Source organism: Neopelma chrysocephalum, unplaced genomic scaffold, assembly GCF_003984885.1.
Source record: "Neopelma chrysocephalum unplaced genomic scaffold, ASM398488v2 Primary Assembly neopelma1_43, whole genome shotgun sequence".
Classification (NCBI taxonomy): domain Eukaryota; kingdom Metazoa; phylum Chordata; class Aves; order Passeriformes; family Pipridae; genus Neopelma; species Neopelma chrysocephalum.
The window spans coordinates 14,517,636-14,539,418 of NW_020897702.1; the positions used below are offsets into that span (position 1 = coordinate 14,517,636).

A 21,783-nucleotide genomic window follows, 5' to 3' on the forward strand; every position below is an offset into this window, starting at 1 on the left:
CCGCGCTCCCGCCGCGCTGCATTGTGGGCGCGTGGCGGACCTATGGCGGCGGTGTAGGGCCTGGTGCGCAGGGCAGAGGAGGCCGCGCTGTGAGTGCCCGGGAGGGCGGAGGGTGGGCGGCCTGGGGAGGCTGCGGGGGGAGCCCTGAGGGTGAAAAGGCGGCCGTGAGGCAGGAGGTGCAGGGGGAGAGCTTTCCCAGTGAGGGGACGGGCTGTGGCCCGGCGCTGCGATTCGGGCCCCCCGGGAGGGCGCAGCCCGGCGAGGCCGAGGCAGTTCAGCTTCAGGCCGAGCCGGTCACTTTCTCTTGGCCCATACTAAAGAGGCTTTTTCAGACCTGCGTTTCTGAAACCTCAGAAGTTGGTGTGACGGTTCCCGAGTGGTTTCAGGTGGGGTTTGGGTCCTTTTAGGGCAAGGTGAACACAGACTGACTTAGTCCTGCGAGGAGCGGCTGAGGGAGCTGGGGATGTTTAGCCTGGATTAAAGGTGGCTTAGGGGGAACCTTGTCACTGTCTGCAACCACCTGAAAGGAGGTTATAGCCCGGTGGGGGTCGGTCTCTTCTCCGAGACAATTAGTGACAGGACGAGAGAGAACACAGTCTTAAGCCACAACAGTGGAGGTTGAGGTTGGATATTAGGAGGAATTTCTTCACAGAAAGGGTGAGTAGACATTGAAGCGGGCTGCCCAGGGAGGTGGTGGAGTCACTGTCCCTGGAGATGTTTAAGGAAAGACTGAACATGGCATTTAGTGCCATGGTCTGGTTGGCAAGGTGGTGATCAGTTGTGGCTTGGGCTCCATGATCTCAGAGGTCATTTCCAACCTAATTGATTCTGTGATTCTGTGACTTAAGCGAACCAGGGGCACTTGCCAGACAGTTTGTTAATGCTTCATGAAACTAATGCAGCCACATTGGATCCCATTCTTCACCTGAATTCATGGATCCATCGTGTTACATATAATTAGCATAGGTAAGTTACAAGGCCAAGTGACTTTCTTGGATCATGGGTCTGGCAGAGTCTGTGCCAAGGCAGAGCTAAAATGTTTCTCTGAGCTTCAGCCGACTTGCAAAGCGTCAGTGAAATGTGTCAGCTGTCCTTGATTAACAAGTCAAGCCTACTTACTGTCTCACTTATTTTTGAAGGTTTTTCCTTCTGCTAATTTTGTTTTTTCAGTGTGTGACCCGCTCAGTGGGTCAGTGGCAGTAACTGTGTTCTGCCTGATGGGATGTTACTTTCAGCCACACATTCTATTGTACTTTTGACACTGAAGTTGTGTGCTTTGTGCTCTTGTTAAAAGTGACTAAATAGCAAATAATGTAAGTAGAGCATAAGTATTTGTATACCACAAAAGCATACAAAGCAATGTCATGGGTTTTTTCTTTGCTTTTTAATATTTTTAGTAGGTTCTCTTGTTACCCTTCAATGTTCAACCTTCTGGTTGGTAGGACTAGTGCCTTTATATTCTCTGCAGGTCTCTGTGTCCTTAATATCTTTAGGCTGTGGTTAGTGGATGTGTGTGTCTTGGTGAAGCAGGAATAAGAATTGTTTCAGATAGATTTAAGATCACAGAATTATAGAATAACCTGAGTTGGAAGGGACCCACCCTCATCAAAGTCCAGCTCCTGGCTCTGCACAGGACAGCCCCAAGAGTCACACTGTGTGTCTCAGAGCTTTGTCCAAACACTTCTTGAACTCTGTCAGGCTTGGTGCTGTGACCACTTCCCTGGGGAGCCTGTTCCAGTGCCCAACCACCCTCTGGGTGAAGAACCTTTTCCTGATATCCAGTCCAAACCTCCCCTGACACACCTTCATGCTGTTACCTCAGTCCTCATGGTGCCGGTTGATCACGCAGGGTTTTCTGGTGTTAGTTAATCTCCTCCAACTCTTGGCTGGCATAGTGGTTTGGGGTTGCAGGGTCTCTGGGTCCCCTCCGACAGCACTGAACACAGTGAGTGCTGACAGGGTGTCTACATGGCTGAGGCTGGCTGCGTCTTTTTCACTCCTTTGCCACAGAATAATTGATAGGAGCAATTTTGCGGCATCAGCCAGTTTGTTTTTTAGGACATGCTGGCAATACGTGAGTTCCTGCAGTTTCTCATGGAGAGCTGGTTACAACTTCTCCATTTGTCCAAGCTTTTTTACTTACCTTTTGTTTACTAAGGGTGAAGCTGTCACCCTTGTGCCACCAGGAAAACATTGATCCCAGCCCTTCAGAAGGTGCTGCTGGCCAGCTGGAGCTCTGCACGGGTGGGTCCCAAAGGACTGTGCCCCAGCATTCATAACGGGGTTGTGCCTGCACTGGAGAATGGAGCAGGGCCGTGACCAGGACTGGAGCGCTGAGATTGTGTGATCTTCATCAGTATTTAACAACTGGCACCATCCTGGGTGTGCTGTGCTATGTGTCCACCAGCATTTCTGGTGATGGTACCTAGATATGGTTTGTGGAATAATAAAGGGATCATTCCCTGCAGGCAGTCATTTTTGACTGCAGTTTTTCAGGAGGAGAAAAAGTTCAGTTGCAAGACTGAGCTGCTTGTTTTAAGGATTGGAGACCAGCTCCTGGGCAGTTTTATTTACTTTACAAAGGTGTCTTCATATTCTTGTTAGAATCTGTGTGTTGTCTTTCAAGCATGTTGGCAAAGATTTTATTTTGAAAATCTAGATAAATTCTGTTCAATAAAAAGCTCCTTAAATTTCAAGGATCAGGAGCCGAGTGATAGCTGGTGTTCTGTGGTGGGACTTGTCACTGCTTTTACAGTTCAGGAGCAAAGTAGCTTCTGATGAATGTCTTTCACTACACGTTTAGTAACAACTGGGTTTATCGCTTGATTGTGTAGGAGTTAAAATGACGACAGCAGCAAGGCCAACGTTTGAACCTGCAAGAGGAGGAAGAGGAAAAGGTGAAGGAGATTTAAGCCAGCTATCCAAACAATATTCCAGCAGAGATCTTCCTTCTCATACTAAAATCAAATACAGGTCAGTATTGGGGTTTTGGGTCTTAGGGCAAAACAGGGTGGGAAAGATATTTTTGTTATGAAATTTTCATGGTAGATGTTCATGTGCTTGACAGTGAGCAGGGTCCAGAGCTTGTGCAGCAATGCTGAACAAGTGGGCTGAAAAGTGAGTCTCAAAAGCAGACCTAGGAGATCAAATGCAGTGCAGGTGATTGGAGAGTTTTAGTTTTAGTGATATTTGTTACTGCTTGTGGATGTGAAACATCAGAAGGAGAATATGAGCGTTGGAGACTGAGCATTTTGGGCAGTGTAGTTGAAAGGAAGCCACTGAAAGTGCTGTCACTTGCAGAGCAAGATGGGATGGGAGAAACCAAGTTGAGCATGTCTTAAAAGTGGGAAAACCACGTCATGTTCCTACCACTTGGTAATTGCATTAAAAGGAGGCAGGAAAATCACGGAATAGCACTCAGGCAGTAGTATGTATTGGAAGAGCTGATGTTAAACACTGCAGGTGGTTCATGCAGGTCCTATGAGAGGAAATTGCTTTAGCCACCGAGAAAGATAATGGGATCTTAGGAATATTTTCCTCTGTTTGAAATGCATAAAAATCTTTGTTATTTTTCTGAAAGATTAAATAAAATCTGGAGTCAATGTGATACATAGAATTTCTATTAAATGTGACAATCTAAAAATGTTTGTTTTATCTAACTGATGTTGCTCTTTTCCATGAAATTACTGTCAAGGTTTTACTTCTGTGCTTTTTTGTGTAGATGTTTACCCTGTCACCTCTTCCCTCCTGGCCCTTTGGTTTTTAAGAATACATATTCATAAGGGAGTTGGAGTGTTTTGGAGAATACCAAAATCAACAGCACAAAAAGTGCTGTCAAATGTGTTTTACTGGTGCTTTGTTTTTTAAACAAAAGTAGGATTTGGAACACCAGTCTGTTGCTTTGAAAGAAGCGTGTAGGGACAGGTATGTACAGGAATAAACAGTGTATGTTTTAACAAATCTATCTGTTCATGTGAGAGGGAGAGATGGAGGGAGCATTAAGTGTCTTCTATTCTTTCTTCCAAATACCTAATACAAAGTTGTCTTTGTTAAATTGCCAGGACTGCATCATTGCAGGAAAAGTTCAGTGTTTCAGTCCCACTCATGTTCGCCTGAATAACACAGGGTTTGGGGGGATTTTGCAGCTCTAACAGGAATTCCAAGTTCAGGTTTTTAACTACAAAAGCAAATTAAATACTTCATCATAAAGACAGACTGTGCACACAATGTGTTTATAATGGCTCAAGTCTGGGTTTCTTCCAGGCACTCTTATTTCCAGCACTGGGTTCACAGAGAGGTGAAAGGAATTGCTGCTTGTTTTTATTCCTTAGTTCTTTTCAAGATTTCCACAGTAATTTCAGCACTCTCTAGGTGGAACTTGGTATGACTCAGATATACATAGTTCATTGCTTTTGATCAGTGTGTTGTTATATAAAAGAGGGACAAACATGTTTCAAGACGTTTCACTAAAGCTCGTGTTTTGCTTGTTCTCCCAACCTTTTTTTTAGTGATCATGATCTATGAAGGTTTATGAAAAGGATGTTCTAGTCTTGGTATTGTCTGTAATCTTCAGAGACTGGGTTTGCAGCAGCAACTTCGGGGAAGAAAATGGTGAAGAAAGGTCACCATAGTGCTGTTCACCCCAGGATTTATTGGCCTCCTTGGAAAAATTGCTCCCAGATGCAGACTGTCAAAATTCAGGCTTTCTTTCCCCCTTGTTTGTTATTTTAGACAGACCACTCAGGATGCTCCTGAAGAGGTGCGTAACCGTGATTTCAGAAGGGAGCTGGAGGAGAGAGAACGTGTCGCTGCAAGAGAGAAGAACAGAGACAGACCAACCAGAGGTAAAAACAGAGAAACAAAAATCTCAATGGCTTTGTGTGACACTGCTCTTGCATGAAGCTTAGTGTTGTAAGAAGTTTGCAGGTTGCAGACAGCATGTCATGGGAGTAGAATTTAGGGTATTGGTCTGATAGTTCAGAGCTGTTGACCTGCAAGGGAATGTCTGCTGGCTTTCATTCTGGCTTCATGCTAGCAGGAATCTAGGCCAGCCAGTAGAAAAGCCTAGGCCATCATGCAGGCCAGCTGATAGTGTGGTTGTAATGAATTGGCAACAAGTATGTACAGCTAATAAAGGGCTTTTTCTTGTACTTGGACAAGCGAGACAGGAAGGAGAAGGGGGAGTGACTCATCTTCTGGTGTTCACAGCACCAGCGTAACAATAAATCTGTTTTGAAAGTACACAGTTCTGTTCAGATACAGGGAAGTAATAATTAAAATCAAAGAGCATTTTGAGAAATACTCATTTTTAGCACTAAGCTTGGCAGACTTTAAGCACTTTAAGTTTAGGTGTAAAAGTATTGCATGGCTTTCAAATTTCAAATTTTGGTTTGGGCAAAAGTAGCCAACAGTAATGCTTTGGGGTGGTCCTAAATGGGAATCCTCCAGTTGGATATATAGAGTGAGGATATTTTTTCCACAGCTATTTCTTCTGCTATTCTTTCTGTCTCAAATAATGACTTAAAAAAATTCTGGAGGCCAAATCGTAATTTGGGATGTTATCGCTTCTGTTGAGGATATCTTAGGGGAGGAATTAGCATGGGCATTAAGACTGAGAAGTGAAGGAAAAGTGAGCATAAGCTTTTTCTCTTACTGTAATGCAAGAAAAATATTTTGTGAAGATTTTTGCTTTCTGACGTTAGATGCTGTTGAATGAAGTGACTTACTTTTAACTCTTCTGCCATAGAACATACAACATCATCTTCTGTGTCTAAGAAGCCTCGGCTAGACCAGATTCCTGCAGCAAATCTTGATGCAGATGATCCGCTTACGGATGTATGTGTCTTTTGTCTATCTTCTTTCCTTTTATTGTCCTGCCTTCAGGATTTGCTCTTAATGGAATATGTAGTTTTACGTTTGCTAAAGATTTAAGACAGGTTCCAATGTGTCTTCATTTTACAGTTTCTGTACTGTGGTAAAAGTCCAGAGCGGTTCAGAGGATTCTGGTCCATGCTGTTCTTGGAAAGCACACAAAAACTAGGGAACTGAAAATACCACTTAAAGTGTGGGTAATGGGTGACTTTTGTCAACTACTGGGTTAGTTAGAATTCCCCAAAGGTAGAACTGCTGGGATATATGCAAGTGACTGTCTACATGAGCAAAAGATGCTTACCCTTGGCTCTTTTCCTTATGCTGACATCTAGGAGCTAGGTCAAAGGTTTGACAATAAGCTCAGGGTTTTTTAATCCTGTGATACTGAGTCCCAGCAGTATTGGACGGATTATTCAGGCACAATGTTGTAATGACTTATGTCACAGTGATTAGAGAGTGTCTGAGGACGGCCATTCTCTAGGGTCTATCAGTTACACCGCATTTTTAATTGCAGTCATCCTGAAAGCACAAACATATTTTTTGTCTTGACTTTACTGTACAAGAGCAACCAGCCATTTGTGTTGTGTTTTCTACTACTACAAGCACCCACATACTTCAGAAATCAGCAAATTACAGCCTTAGCTGGGCAGATCAGGATTGTTTTTATTAAATGAAATGAATGAGCTAATTCTTACTTTATTTGTTGCTATTAGGAAGATGATGAAGATGAGGACTTGGAAGACAGCGATGATGATGACACTGCAGCTCTTCTGGCTGAACTGGAAAAAATCAAGAAAGAACGAGCTGAGGAACAGGCTCGAAAGGTAAAATCTCACCTGTTTAAGAGCACCTGGTTTTTTTTGCAAACTGGTGTTCATTAAAACTGGTGTGCCTTAAGTACTTAGGGCAAGTAAGAGCTGCTAAACACAGTGCCGTTCAAGTATGATGTATTTGTTCTTCTATCTAATAATTGTCAAGAATATAGATACTGAATGTTTTACTCACAGAAACATTTTATTCACTTCTCCTACAGTTTGTAGAGGCAGTCAGTCAAGATAATCTTGCTTTTCATGTGCAAGTCATCTGAAGACAGCTCTCCTGCCAAATTGTATAAGTGGCATTAGTGAGCTGCATACTATCCAGTGTAATTTAATTTGTTAATTAGCTTTTATGAAACAAACAAAAAAATTATTTCTGAAATAAAGAGATGTGCTTTTTGATGCTGCTTCTTATGGCACCAGTTTTAACTGTAAGACTGAAACTATTTCCATGTGGTTATACACAGGCAAATTCATTTGAAAAATGTCTCTGCAAAAATGAACAATAATACAGCAGTCTTTTCAGAACTGAGAAACTCAATGCACATGTAGCTTTCACACCTCCCTATAATCTCTGTCTACAGACAGAAACATCATTTTCTGCCCTGAAAGGGAAGTCCCTGTAGTTACGGATGTTTTCCTGTGGTGGGATTAAAACCTTTGCTTTTGGCTCCTTTGTGCGAGAGAGATTGTTGGGTTGGAGTGCATTAGCAAAATCCCTGATTGATTAATGGACTTCCTGGGACTGTTTCTGGGGATAGTCTGTGTTGTCAAACTGATCAGGATTTAGAATTGTATTGGGTACTGGCTATAGCATTGTATTGCAATAGAGTTTAGAGTCCAGGTATTTAATCTTTCTTCTGAAACACTCTGTCTTTGGGGGTGCAACAGAAGTGGATACGTGTAGCATTCCCTCATCTCCTTTTACCAAGTGCTTTATTTTTTTGAATAGGGCTTAAATTATCTTAGTGCATTTGTAAAATGTTGCTTCCTTCAGCTGGAGTAGTTTTGTACATTTTTATAAGTATATTCTCCTTTAGAGTAAACCAAACCAAAACAAAAACCCCAAAGCAAACAAACAAAAAAAATCTGTCAGAAAACCAAGCCATCTGTCACCTTTTTATAAACTAATCTGAGATGTTTTTTAGAACATGCTGAATAAACACATTAAATGCTGAACAGGAGGCTAATCAAAGGCTGCTCTGTCAACTTAATGTTTTGAAGCCACTGAACTACCCCGACCTTTCCTGTAGCTTAACACACATATTCATAGTTTAGTGTTTTTCATGAATGCTTAGTTGGCAGTGAACAGGGCATAGCTTCTAGCAGACACTAGAAAGAGCTAGGAGAGAATAATGTTTTAATTGCTGTAGGCAGCAAAGTAGCGCATGCCTGTTCTTGCCTAAAAATATAGAAATGTACCTTTAGAATCAACAAGGCCTGTAAAAACCAATGAGCTCTGCAATTTTGGAGTTAAGTCATATGGAAGGCTAAAAGCTGTACCATGCTGCTTCAGTGCAGAAATTTTGCTGTAGAAGACTGTTGATACTTGATTCTCCATCTGGCCTGTGAGTGGTCTCATGCATTAAAGTATGTCTGAAGACGTGTCTCGTCTCTTTATCTGGGCATTTGAGGCACATCACACAGAAATGAAATTTGCGGTAACAACATGGTGAAAATGACTTTAAAACACTGGCAACAATTCCTCCATGTATTCCTGTGTGAAATGTATAAAACTGCAAGTAAGGTGTAGACATGTGTAGGGAAGACTTTGACTTCAGCTGTCCTTGCACAGTGCTTAAAATGAAATCTTAGGTCTGTGTGGATTTTTCATTTTGCCTGATGGTTGAAATTATACATCTCGATTAAACAGCATAACTTGTCACATTTCAGTGCAGAGAACTTGCATTAGAAAAATAATGGTAGTAAATTGCAACTTAGACAACCAAGTGTGTGCTTCTCTTTTCATGTGTGGAAAGTAGGAATCTCCATGAAATTCTAATTTTGTCACTAGAGGGTGCTAAAAGCCATGAAGTATTTAGGATAGCACTTGTTTTATTTTCCTTTCTTAACTGGTATCATGTTTTACCGTCATGGACATTCTCTTTCCCCCAGAAGCAGAGTTTATAATGTCCAATGCTATGTGCATACTCAATATTCGCATGTTTACGTGAAATGAATATTTGTTTCTTCCTAAAAATTAGTATGTTATTTATTTGCAATAGTGCCCACTATTGCACACTCACTGTCTAGACCTACACTGTTCATCCTTTCACTAGTTGGTGGCAGGTAGGCTCTCTTTAAAACTGGCATCTTCAGTAAATAGAGGGTGCTCTACAGATTCTTGGAATTTTATTTTATTGGGGTTTTTTGAGAGTAGGAAACTCTATGTTGATGAAAAAAGTAAAAACCAGGGTGGGGCTCAGTCTTGGAAAGAGTCTTTTAAAGGTAAGTAAGAGTCTCCTTCAGAAAGATTGCTTATGTATGTTGGCTTTAAGTGGTACAGTCTCTTTAGATTATGCCTCGTTTTCCATGGCATTAAAATAAGGTGGTACTGGCAAAGGATTTTATAGTTAAAAAAAAAAATATATAAATATATATATTTATATATATATATATATATAAAAATTCCTTTTCCCTTCAGATATGGGGGATTTCATATAGCTATGTATTGCAAGCCGTAATTTAAACATAATTTTGTCAGTAACCTTGTATTAATCAATCAGCTGACGTCAGGATAACATCTCATGTGAAGTCTTAATTGTGTACTTGCTGCTAATCCTAATCCTTGTACAGGAATGCTTTATCTGCTGAAATGCTGTTGTCCATAGCAGGCAGTGTGGGTAAAACAATGTCCAAGCAGAGGGAAACTGCAGAGTGAATGCCCGTTCTCTCTTCACTCTGCAGATCATTCTTGAATTTCGTTATATGGACAGATTATTGTCTTTTCTTCTCATCTTCTTGGAACATCTCAGGGTCTTAATAAGATTAAGTGGGTAAAATAAGTAATATATCCCAAACCTGTGCGATATGTAATTTTCCCCAGATACTTAAGTTATTTTGATTTATTAAAATGCTAGTCCAATTATTTCTGAGACTTCAGTTAGAGTAAACTGTATTTTTGTTAACTGTTTTCACTCGTCACTTTGGTGTCCGTTACTTGCATTGCCATGAAAGAAGGACTGCTCCTTTCAAAATGCATATCTGGTGAGACAGCAGTTGAAAAGAAAATATGAGAATCTGCTTTTTTCAGGTCATTGTGTTCTCTGTTAACTGCCCTTATGTGGTAATAACAATTTCTGTAGAAATCCTCTAAATCTAATTTTGACAATGTTAGTTGTAAGAGGTTGTAATAGTTTGCCAGCCAAATAAGCAATTCCTTTCAAAGCTTGTTAACTTCTCAAAATCTTAAATTCTCTTGAATTACGTAGAATCATTAAACAAATACCATGAATGTTTTTTAAAAACTGAGCATGGGAGTCCTCCTGACTTTTTTCACACCATCCACAATTGTAATCTAAGGTTGTTTCTAGTAGACACTAAACTAACCAGGAAATTCTACTTTTGAAAGCCTCTTCTGTGGAATAATTCTTGGTCTTTATAAAGCTGTACAAGTGCTGGGTCTGTATCTGTGTTAACCAGATAGGCTTCATGGAAGCATTTCAGTGTTCTAAATTCAGTTTTACAATGCTCTTGATTTTCAATTTGCAAGTGCTTCCCTAAAAGGTAAATTGAAATAATTAAAAACAAACTTCAAATCAGTGAGCAGCTGAATGTACATGTGTAGTTCCAGCAAAGCTGTTTGAACATCCAGTCATTTTTTGCTTAGTTGAGGGCAGACTTAAAGTTTTTGATATGTTTTTGTAACAGTTTTATTTCGCCAAATGTTTCTCTGTAACTGAATATATTACTTTACCAGTGGCCACAGTAGATCTTAGCTCTGCCCTGTGTCTTAGCCATGTCACAGGCATTATAATAAAACATCAGAAAATGAGTCTTGATAAATATTAACCTTTTCCCTTAAATCTTAAGGGTCTGACTAAAACTAGAATATCAAATTGGTGATATAGGAAAGAATTTCAGTAAAGAGGCAGAAGCAGTTTCATTCAGTTATTTGAATCGCTGTGTTGCACAGAGTTAGTAATTTGCACAGGATCAAATAACTGGGGTGGATCTCTGCATTACTGAGTTTCGTTCCCTGCTGCTAAGGGCAGGGCTGTCAAAGTCTGTCATTCAAAAATTAGCATTCAAATCAGGTTATGTGATTTTTTTTTTTAAATTATTATTATTTTTTTTTTCGGCCTTCAGTGAAATGTGGGTATTTCAGGTTTCCTTTCAGCTACTCAACATCTATGAAAACAAAGTAGGGTAACTGACTTTAATACAATGGAGTAGTTTCAGGAATTTCAGCACTTTCTGTAAAAGTAATCTTGCTCTGTGCTAAGGGTAGGGACTATACTAAAAAAAAATAACCATAGTAACAATACTGTTTGTCTTTCCTTTGCTGTCAGAAACAAATATGCCCAGGGACTGTTAAATCTTAAAGCAAGATAAGGAATAATTGTTTAGTTAAGGTTAATATAGTTCTGTCCACTCTTTTCCCCCCAGCTGTGCTGCTGCATGGTGAGTGCAGTCGTGCAGCGAAGGCTTGCTGTGAGATCTAATTTACATAGCAGCATGTCTATCTGCTTGCTCGGGGTATGGGGCTCCCTCTGCCAGTCCAGTTGTATTCCCCACCCCACAATGTTTGTGTATTGTTGCCTCTGCCCCTAACACGGTGGTTACAACGTGGCTGATGTCTGATGGATCTCTGCAGAGAGTTGGTGCAGCACACTGCCTCTGAACAGCACAGCGTTGCTGGCTGTAGTGAGGGAATAAATCCATAGCATGTTTTTTTTGCTAAAATGGCCTAGGAAAAGCGTTATAAACCGCCTCGTGTTGCAGGACAGAAAGGCAGGCAAAGAGGCATTATTTTAGAAAGGGTGGAGTAAATACAGATGTATTGTTTTCCCCCTTAGGCTTTTCTTCTGTTGTGGGTTTGTTGTATTGCTAGTGCTGTAGCTTAATAAGCCTTTGTTCCACCACACACAAGAACAATAGAGGCACTAGGAGCCGCTTATTTTGTGAACAGCTGTGCTTGATTGTGCCTCAGAGGTGTGAAGCTCAGACAGCTATGAAGGTTATGTCTGGTCCGTTTGATTTGATACAACCCATGCTCCAGCACCTGCAGTGTCCCAGCTTTCAGTGGAGGAGTGGGCAGTGGAAGATTTATGTGGAAAATTTTGAAACATAATGAAAACCTCTTTTGGCTGGAAATGAGGGATTTTGTATCTCTGGCCAAAATATATCACTTAGCTTAAGTGTAAATGTCAACTTTACAACGCTGTGAATTATACCTAGTATTTTCTCCACGTCATGTCTCTAAGATACAAAACTTAGTAAATTATCTTTTTTTTTTTTTCTCAAATACCTTCTTTGGGAGATTTTAGTGAAGCTAAATAATGCAAAAAAAATCTTTGAGACCAGTCTTTAGAATTAGCCTGTTTCCTGAAAATCGTAGCAAATATATTGAAATGTTATCCAACCTAGAGGAGCTTTGAATAACTGAATTCCATAAATAAATTACCATACATGCTGAGTCTTCTTTGTAAAGTGACTAAAACTGGCGATGCCTTAGTCAACATATCTGCTTCCTTCTGTTCTGAAAAATATATCTATTTCTGCCATTATGAACCTCAAAAATATCCCAGAGACAGAGGAGCTAACTAAAACTTTTATTCAAATAAAAGGGAGAGTTCCCTAGACAATCCTCAGTGAGGTCTCTCCACTTGATAGAGGTCGCAGCATCTTTTATCCCCTTGCCTGAAACCCAGGTCCCTCCCGGTTTCCCCAGTGGCTGAGGTACTCCAGGGTTACAGGCTTTCTGACACACCTACAATTCCATGGTCACCCCATTCCATGGTCATTAGAGAAGAGGTCTCCAGCATTTTCAAAATGGAGGTTACTGATCTTTTGCTGTTGATAGATCTCCTTGTTTCTGGGCAAACTACAGCTTTCTGTGACTGACAACTGAACAACCAGTAACTTGTCACTTCCCACCACCAAATGCAACCAGACTACAAACTTTGCAAGAACACCTATTTATCCCTAATACTTCTTTGCTTTCACACTCTAAATCTTTTGATTTTTAATGACAAAGATGAGCTTATGCAGTTTGTTAGTACTTAGTTGTTCTGCCTCTGCAGGTGTAAAAGACAGCAGAGCCGTGTTTGTGAACAGAGCTGAGAAGCAGTGAAGGGTCACACAATGTGCCCATGGGCTCTGCAACATCTTATACTGCAAATACAGAAAACTTTTTTTTCTGTATTTTCTGATTTTTTTTCTATAATTATTGTCACTATAAAATGACATCTGACAGTTTCTGTTAATGTTATGTTCATAATTGTTTTTATTAATTTAATAGGTGCAAAAGTAAAATGTAATCATATGAAATTCCCAAGATTGCTGCTACCACTTCTTTCAATTATAAGACAGTTTTTGCCACACTCCAGTCCTCTGCAATTGTAATTCATTTAAGTCAATGCAATATTTTGCTAGCAATAACCAGCTTTAGACAGAATTCAGTTGAGCCTGAAAGGCCAAGTTGTTGGGGGCAATGTACAGGTTATGTATCCCAGCCTCCACGGTGGTGCCATGGAGATGCAGTCAGTAGAGCCTGGAGTGTCGCTGGTCTCCTGTGTGAGTAGTTTAGTATGAGCAGAAGGCCCATCTTGACTTCATATTATATCCTCTTGACCTCTGCGGAGATGTGAGCTCAGGTGCCTGTGGGCCCATATCTAGCTGTAAGTGTCTTAACCCAGACCTCAATCCCTCTTTTGGTCTTATACAATTGCCTGTAGTGTAATACATCTTAAAAGTGTTATTTCGGTTTTGGGTTTTTTTTTTATCACCACGTTTTATCACTTCAGTCTGATAATACTTTTCTTTGTTATCAGAAAGCAAGCTATGTCAAGCTAATTGAGCCTGAAAGATATTACAAGGGTTATGTCAAGCAGATAGAAGTTAGGATGAAGTGTAACATGCCTTTTAAAAATCTTATTATAGGAAATTTGAGTGTGCATCTTTACGTAATAAGAACACTGGAGTACTGTATGCATATTTTTTATGATTCTTAATATTGGCTTTATAATTCCCTAGTGATTCTCAATGTTTACAATTCAAATGACTGAATGCTTTTCACTTCTCTTCATGCAGGGTAGAGAGTGCTGGAAGCATCAGCTTTGTAGGAACTGTTGAAATTAAATCTGAAATGGGGAAGGGAGGGAAGAACTGTAATTCCCACCAAAAGGTGCTGGCTGACTCCAGTTGACCTTTGATCATTAAAAAACCACTGTGTGTGGAGAGCATTGTAGTTCTGTATTTGTCAGTGGTGTGTGGATGCGTTTTCATGCATCATAAAAACCCAGTCTAAGATAGTAATGTCTGCCCCAGATAAAGTAATGTGTGATGCAGAGGTTTAGTAACTTTGGGTCACGGCTGAGGTTACTGTCTTGGAAGTTTGAGGGCAAGATTGTGCTGTGGTCGACATGCCACCTTCAGAAGAGTTCACCTGGAGTTCAGCTCTGAAATGGAAAACTGCTGTGTCTGTTTGCATATATAGGACTTGGAAGAAGTTCTTTCCACAGAAGCATTTTTCAACAGAGGACTATTATTTTCTTACAATGGTCTTATTAGTGCTACCTTCTCTTGAGTATGAATTTTTGGTATGCAACTTTCTTATTTGCTTTCGAGGTTTGTCCCAGGCTTCTTGTGTTTTCAGAGTCTCACTTTTAATGGAGCATTGAAGATTAAAGTTAATGATGCAGAGCCCACCTCGCTTTGGACAACACAGAGAACACTTCACATGCTTGCATCCTGTTGTAAATTTGCTTAATGGTCTTAAAGAGAATGTGATCGCCTCCCAGTAGACACCTGAAGATCAAAGCTCGTACCAGTATCCTAGATTTTGCTTGGTTTCAAATCAGTGCTTTGCATGCATGAGCTGTACAATAGTCTGAGGGCTGCTGGACTTCTGGTGGGAAGACATGACACAGAGTGCAGTAAATTGTATTTCACTGCTGTTGGCTCCTCCATGTTACAGGGAAAGAAGATGGTAAATCAAAGGTTGACATACTGTGCAGAGAAGCTGCATACATTTCTTTTCTCTTATCCACAGAGAAAAGTATAATGTGAGTTTATATTTCAAATATGGGGAGAAATTGTTGTTCCATATCAAATATTTTTGATCTCTGTGTTTCCTTATTTACTGTGGTGGTAATAATTGAAGTTGGAATGCAAATGTTGGATTTAGAGCTATGTTTGAAAATGAAAACTTTAGTTGATTTATGTTAATAACTTTTAACTGCTGTGGTTTGTGTTAAAGCTCCATGGATACAACAGCAAAGGCAAGTTTTGCCTATGCATGTGGTTTAATAAGGGCATTACAGCACTTATAATGGCCCATCTTCGCGAACGAAGATTTGGGGAAAGGTCTTTTTACCTTTCCAGCCTGCGCAATGGATTTTTTTAGGTGAGACACAGCCTGCGCTGAACTGAGCCCACCCTTTAATCCTAAGGTTCATCTGCCGGGGCCAAGCAAGCTTGGACAATGGCAGTGAGGTCCTCAGGACGTAGGTTTGTTTAGAGTGACCTTCTCATAGATGGATGGCCACACAGGGCTAACGGGTTCCATCTACCCGGGAGACCGAGGAATCGAACCCGGGTTGCAGCAGTGAGAGTCCTGCATGCTAACCACTAGGCCACCAGGGGTCTCCTGGTGGCCTAGTGGTTAGCGTGCAGGACTTTCACTGCTGCGACCACGGGTTCAAGTCCCCGGTCTCCTGGCCTGATGGAGGTCGTTAGCCCTGTGTGGCCATCCATCTATGAGAAGGACACTCTAAACAAACCTACGTCCTGAGGACCTCACTGCCATTGTCCAAGCTCGCTTGGCCCCGGCAGATGAACCTTAGGATTAAAGGGTGGGCTCAGTTCAGCGCAGGCTGTGTCTCACCTAAAAAATCCATTGCGCAGGCTGGAAAGGTAAAAAGACCTTTCCCCAGATCTTCATTCGTGAAGACTGGCCATTATTATTATTTACAGCACTTATCCTGAAGCTGTGCCCTGGTTTTAAGCAATATGCCCTTTTGGGGAGCTTTTGTCATCCCACTGGCAATTAATTGCAGCTGGTTCTACATTTTATTTGTGAGAAGCAGCGTAATGGTGGGTGTTTTTTCATAACTAAAACTTGAGTAGATTTTGGAAGGTAAAGTCTTTACCAGTGATCCTGCATCATCTGGTATTCGTAAGTATGTGAAATCCGTGGTGTTCTTAGGAGAGTTGAGGTATTTTAAAAGAAAATTTCATAGAATCACGAAATGGTTTGAGTTGTAAGGGACCTTGAAGATCATCTAGTTCCAACCCCCCTGCCATGGGCAGGGACACCTTCCACTAGACCAGGTTGCTTACAGCTCCATCCAGCCTGACCTTTAACACTTCTAGGGATGGGGCATCCATCCAGAATTTCACATACTCGATCAATTTAATTGAAAAATATTGTAAGTTGTGGATGGTAATAAATCACTTAGTATTGATTAAATATTTAAAGCTAGAGAGCTCTGGCTAACATGAGCATCGAGTTTAGCACTTAAACCTGATAAACACTTGCTTCAAGGAAATTGTTTCTTCTTTTGGGATCCCGTAAAAGTCCTCAGGCGTGAATTTTCTGCAATTTGGAGAAAAAAACCTCACCAATCTTGTGGTTTCTTTGCCTTTAGTTTATATAATTTTTAAAAGCCCTGGTTTGATTCTCCTGCAGTGCTAATGAGACTTCATTTTTTAACTAGAATGTCTTCAGACCTGGTTAGTCATCCAAATTTAAATTTTTCTTTTTCCTTCTGATTCTTTCCTCAGAGATCACTCCTGGCAATATTTGTGAAAGCTTGTGGAAAAATACGGTGACATAAAATGAATATTACACATCAATTCTGAAGTCTGTGAACATTTAAGGCACTAGATATGTTAATAGAGCTTGGAAGCGTGGGCAGTGAAATTGCTTTGTGTTGCTTGTAGTGCATTGCTTCACTTAGGCTTAAGTTACATTCATTTAACAATACAAGGAGAAGGAAATTTTTCTGCTCCTTAATATTGGAACTGTTAAATAGTCTTATGACATCTTTTGTTCAGTTTCACCGAGGAATTCTCAATATTCTTTTTAATTGGTCCTGAGGGAAGTTTTAGTTGTGAAACCCGAACAGCTGCTGAAAACAGAGAAGTTTCAACATGCTGTAAGGTTTCTTCTACCTAGTGAATATTGTATGATGTACTCTCTTTTCTCATGAGGATAAAGTCTTTTAAGCTGTATACAATTTTTAATAAATATGTAAATGGTAAAGCTAGAATTTAAATGAACATTTGATGGAGCATCACAGCTAAGTAGAGCAGATATGAGTGTTTCTAGTTTGACAGTTTATTAGCAAAGTTAAGCTCTTTAGAGGATCTCTGCTTTTATCCTCATAAGCAAGTGCCAAACACTCTGAAAAGTCTGAGCTAGAAATTAAAGCTCCATCTGTGCAAGTGTTCACAATTAAATAATGGTTATCTCTACCAACTAGAAGAGAAAAGTGGCCTAGAAAAGTAATATATCCTCTTCTGGTTCTCAGGAACAAGAGCAAAAGGCTGAAGAAGAAAGAATTCGGATGGAGAACATTCTGAGTGGTAACCCACTGCTGAACCTTACCGGCCCAGCACAGCCTCAGGCAAACTTCAAAGTGAAGAGGAGGTACTGTGCAGTTTGTTTTCTGATACCCATCCCCTTGCTCCCTCTCTCTATTCAGTCAGAAAATGTTATCACTGCTACTAGTTTTTGTTTCCTTCCTCAGATCTTGTCACAAGCGGTGTAATGTAGGATTGGGATAGTGATGCAGGTAGTGATTGTCTTGTGCCTATTAAAATTAATAAATACCAGCCTTTTTCTCAACACAGTTCTTGTTTGCAGGTATTCCAGTTACTGTTGGGTTTATCAAAAATTAGGCCCATCAGATTAAAGGGTTTTTTTCTGCTCTGTTCAAATTGTCATTAATTTCTGTAAAGATAACCTTTAATCTACTGATACTCACCTTGCTTCTAACTCATGAGTATGTAGGAGATGCCTTAGAATAGAAAAATAGATCTTCTTTTCTGAAAGACTAAAGTCTAGTCCTAATGACTAGTTGTTCTTTAAATAGGAGCATCAAACTCCATTTGTATGTTTTTTGTAAATTGCACCTAATTTTCATACAAACTTACTGAAGATAAAAACTTTTGTTTTCAGGTGGGATGATGACGTTGTCTTCAAGAATTGTGCCAAGGGGATAGACGAAACAAAAAAGGACAAAAGATTCGTGAATGATACTCTGCGATCAGAATTTCACAAAAAGTTCATGGAAAAATATATCAAGTAGTACAGTTTTATGTAGAGTGGTGCAGAAGGACTTGGAAGGTCATGGTCGTTTCCTCCCTTTCCCTCAGAATTTAAGTCTGAATATTTGGTCATGGATTCCCAAACAATTTTCCAAGATCATCAGCATCTTCACAATTAATAATTGCTGTGTATCTGGAGTTTTTATTTCTGCATTATGTGTTTTCCTTTTCAGTTTTAATTAAACCAGTTTGTGTTTCATGAATGTTTTTATGTTCACGTGTGCTTACTTTTACTGGCCACCTTGTAAATGGTAGAAGAGAGAAGCTGGTTTGCAATAAACACTGCAGATCGTTTAAATTGCTTTCCAAAATGCCCTGTATTTGTAGTGATAGTGTTTCGTGTGTTACTTGCACAATGTAGATAAATGTCAGTATTATCAGGGATGGGGACGAGCCGAGTATGGTAAGCAGTGTGAACTGAAAAGAGCTATACTTGCTTTAGCAAACTAGACTTCCTCTTAATAGCTAGTTAGAAACTTAATCTTTGGGGTTTGTTTCTTCCTACAGTCAAGCGAGTTAAGATTTGGCAAGATAGCTCCAAGTTCTTAGCAGCTTTCCTGCTTTTTGGGCTCTCTTGTCTCAGCACATCTGGAGCAATGCTGTGTAATGCCAAGGGGAGCCTTGAGTGGGGAATGCTCTGTGGAACTGTAGGGTTTTTTCCCTCCTTAATAAACCACTGCAGTGCTCAATCCCTCAACCCCGTGGCCACAAGGTTCAGTCTGTGTGTGTGTGTCCTTCAGTGGTAATAACAGCGCTGACAGAAACTTGCAAGTGTTCTTATCAAACAAGTGATCTCAACGTACCATAGTACACTTTATTCCTTAAATGTCCATTTTAGCACTTTAAAGGACAGTATAAAATATGAATGACTGCAAAAAAAATTTCTACTGTGAAGGACTTTATTTTTTCCTGCTCTTCTGTCATCTTCAGTTGCATTTGAAATCTTGGCCAAGTGATGCACTGGATATGAACATAAGTTTTTCAAACTAGTAGTTACCTCTCTGCCTAGGGGGTTACAGTGGCAGAACTTGAATGTGCTTATGGAAAATTCTAGCCCTTTTCCTTGCCTGTGTTATGCTCAGTCAAGTTCATTCTTACAGACACTGTGGTTTAGTATTATTTTCAAGCTCTTAATTTGAAAATGTATTTGATTTTCTTTTTAAGAGAGTAAATGTAGAGCACAATGTTTTAGATTTTTGTTGGGCATGACTGGTATCCTGTAAAAGCTTTCCTTAGCTTTAGCTGTATTTGCCACCCTTTCATTAAGCTATGCATAGCGTACTAATGCCAGCAGCTAATACCCATATTTACTTGGAAACGAGATTTTCAGCATGCTTAAGGTCATGTGAGCTCCCACAGCTACCAGAGGAATATGTGTTTGTGTTACTTCTGCTCCCTGCCTCATGATACAGACAATTCTTGGGAGGCAAAAAAATGGGTGTAGTTTGTAATTCTCTTCAAATTAAAGCTACTAAAACCTTAGCATATAGGCAACATACTTGAAGGGGGGGGTGTTGAAGTTCAGAGCTGTACTTATCAGGGTCTGGAGAAGCCAGCTGCTGCTTTAGGTCTGACCTAACAGCATAGTTGTCATGGCAACAGCAAAAAAAAATACATCGGTCTCGCAGTATTCCAAGATATAATCACTGTGCCGAAGTGAGCGAGTGAGCATACAGTTTTATTGGAGAGGGGAGACATAGTTGAAACACCACTTCAATACCCTCACGGAAATCATAAGTGCATAATGCCGTTGTTTGTGTTCCTGAAGTAACGTAACTTTTCTTGGAGAAAATAATACTTCAAAGAAGTCGGGTGGCTGGGGTTGGATGAGGCCTCAGGCATGCAGGCAGTTTTCTCCACACCTGCAGGAATATCCCGTTCTTAAACTTCTGTATAACACATAGGTGTGCTCAGTCATTTTTCCCAAAAGCTCTCTCTCCCTCCCTGGTTCTGGTGAAAGAGCCATAGGGACGGTGTAGCTCCGGGCTGCAGCTTCGTTTGCCGTTTTTGGTTGGCATTGTTCTTCTGCTCCACCACAGAATTTGCAGATCCTATCTCTGATCTCCCCCCTCAAAGCTTTTGTATTTTAGCCTCCTGCAGTGTAAGCTGACCCACAATCTGAGACTCAGCAATACAACAACACAGTATGATAATTAAGGAGTCTCAAGCCTTATCTCTTGGTGGGTTTTGCATCATTAACTACTGAGTTTTCTTCACCAGTCCTGGAAAATCTAAAGCGCGCTGTGCTTTTTGTTGGGGACCTGCTTTCAGTATGGATACTATACGGACGTTTAATTTTCTACTGTGTTCCTTGTACTGATCTGAGAAAAAACAAAGCAGATCATTTGTTTTTGTAAAGCTGCAGTGTGACTGAGTTCTTAGAAAAAAAATTAGACTGATATTCTACACCTCCGCTCCCAGCAGAGGTTTGTTTTTTTTCCAGGACCCCCTGTTCAGTATGACAAATAGCTTTCAACAAGGACGGTGGACCTGGCAAAGGCAACTTGTTTCAAGAGATGCAGTGAACGAAGGTTAATATTCAGCATTTCAAGGAAGGCAGTATTTTGCAGTTCCTAATGGTCAGGATTGTTTAATCCTGTGTTTTTGTAAGCAACACCTGGACTCACTGTAACTGGCAGCTTGAAACAAAGCCACTTGCTTTATTAACAGTTTTCCCGTTGTTTATGGCTGTCTTTGCAGTAGCAGTGCAACTGAAAACCAGGATCTATTTTCCGTAGGGACTAGCAGTTAACTTCTAAGGTTTTTTAAAAAGCTTTGTCTTTGAAAATTATTCTTGGAATATGTTTTAGAATTCTGAAGGGATTAATAGTATGAGGAATAAAGCTTAATGATAGTCCTACAGCTGGAAATAATTGTGCTGTGTGTATACAGGGTTCTGAAATGTTTAGGTCTTATTCGTCTTCCTCGAGTAGATGGTTGAATATTACAGGCTTCACATTGCAACCAGCAGAATTATTACCTACATTTTTCAGGATTCCACGTTATTAAAGGTACCATGTAGGCACTCTATGAATGCCTGGAAAGAGTTTTGGAGTTTTTTAATTAAAAAAAAAAAAAAAGAAAGAGCCTTTTTAGTGAGTTCCAGTTCCTCTGTTCACTTGTATTTTGTCTGAAATAAAATCCCGGAGCAGTGGTGATCTGGTACTTGCTCTGTTTGCCTTTGAGTGCCTCCTGGGCAGCCCAGCTGATGCCTACCTGGTGTCTCCTTTCAGCTGTGCAGTTATCAGTTCCCACTGAGCTGCTGAAATTTCTCTCTACAACTACAAATATCTGAAAGTCTTTTATGCTGGAGGAGAGATCTGAGCACAAGGTCAAACCATCAAATCGAAGTTGCCTTCAAGCGCTTCACTTGAAAGAAGTTCTCTGGGATTCAAGCCTTGAAGGGATGTGCTGATGCTCAGAAGGTGCTTCAGATTCAAGTGTTTATTCATATCTGCAGCCAGGGCTAGTTGGAGCCTGGAGCCTGAAGCCTTAAGTTTTTTAAGGAAAGTCAGAATCACATGTAGGGGCTTCTCTGATTTTATTTCTTTCTTGTTTCTTAGTGCTCTGGGATATGGATTCAGGGAAAGGAAATGCC

At 40.4% G+C, this 21,783-nt stretch overlaps 1 protein-coding gene across 2 annotated transcripts; it reads left to right on the forward strand.

Moving 5' to 3' along the window:
- Window positions 1–3: 3 nt before the first annotated feature.
- On the forward strand, window positions 4–18,483 carry CWC15 (CWC15 spliceosome associated protein homolog). 2 transcript variants are annotated; one of them, XM_027677395.1, is made up of 7 exons: window positions 4–89; window positions 2,835–2,973; window positions 4,732–4,844; window positions 5,747–5,835; window positions 6,585–6,695; window positions 17,387–17,505; window positions 18,037–18,483. In XM_027677395.1, exons 2-7 carry the CDS (start codon window positions 2,843–2,845, stop codon window positions 18,164–18,166), a joined length of 693 nt encoding a protein of 230 aa, XP_027533196.1. In that variant the 5' UTR covers window positions 4–89; window positions 2,835–2,842; the 3' UTR covers window positions 18,167–18,483. The 2 variants fall into 2 exon arrangements, with proteins under 2 accessions (XP_027533196.1, XP_027533197.1); XM_027677396.1 differs by lacking the exon at window positions 4–89 and adding an exon at window positions 639–657.
- The last annotated feature ends 3,300 nt before the right edge of the window (window positions 18,484–21,783 follow it).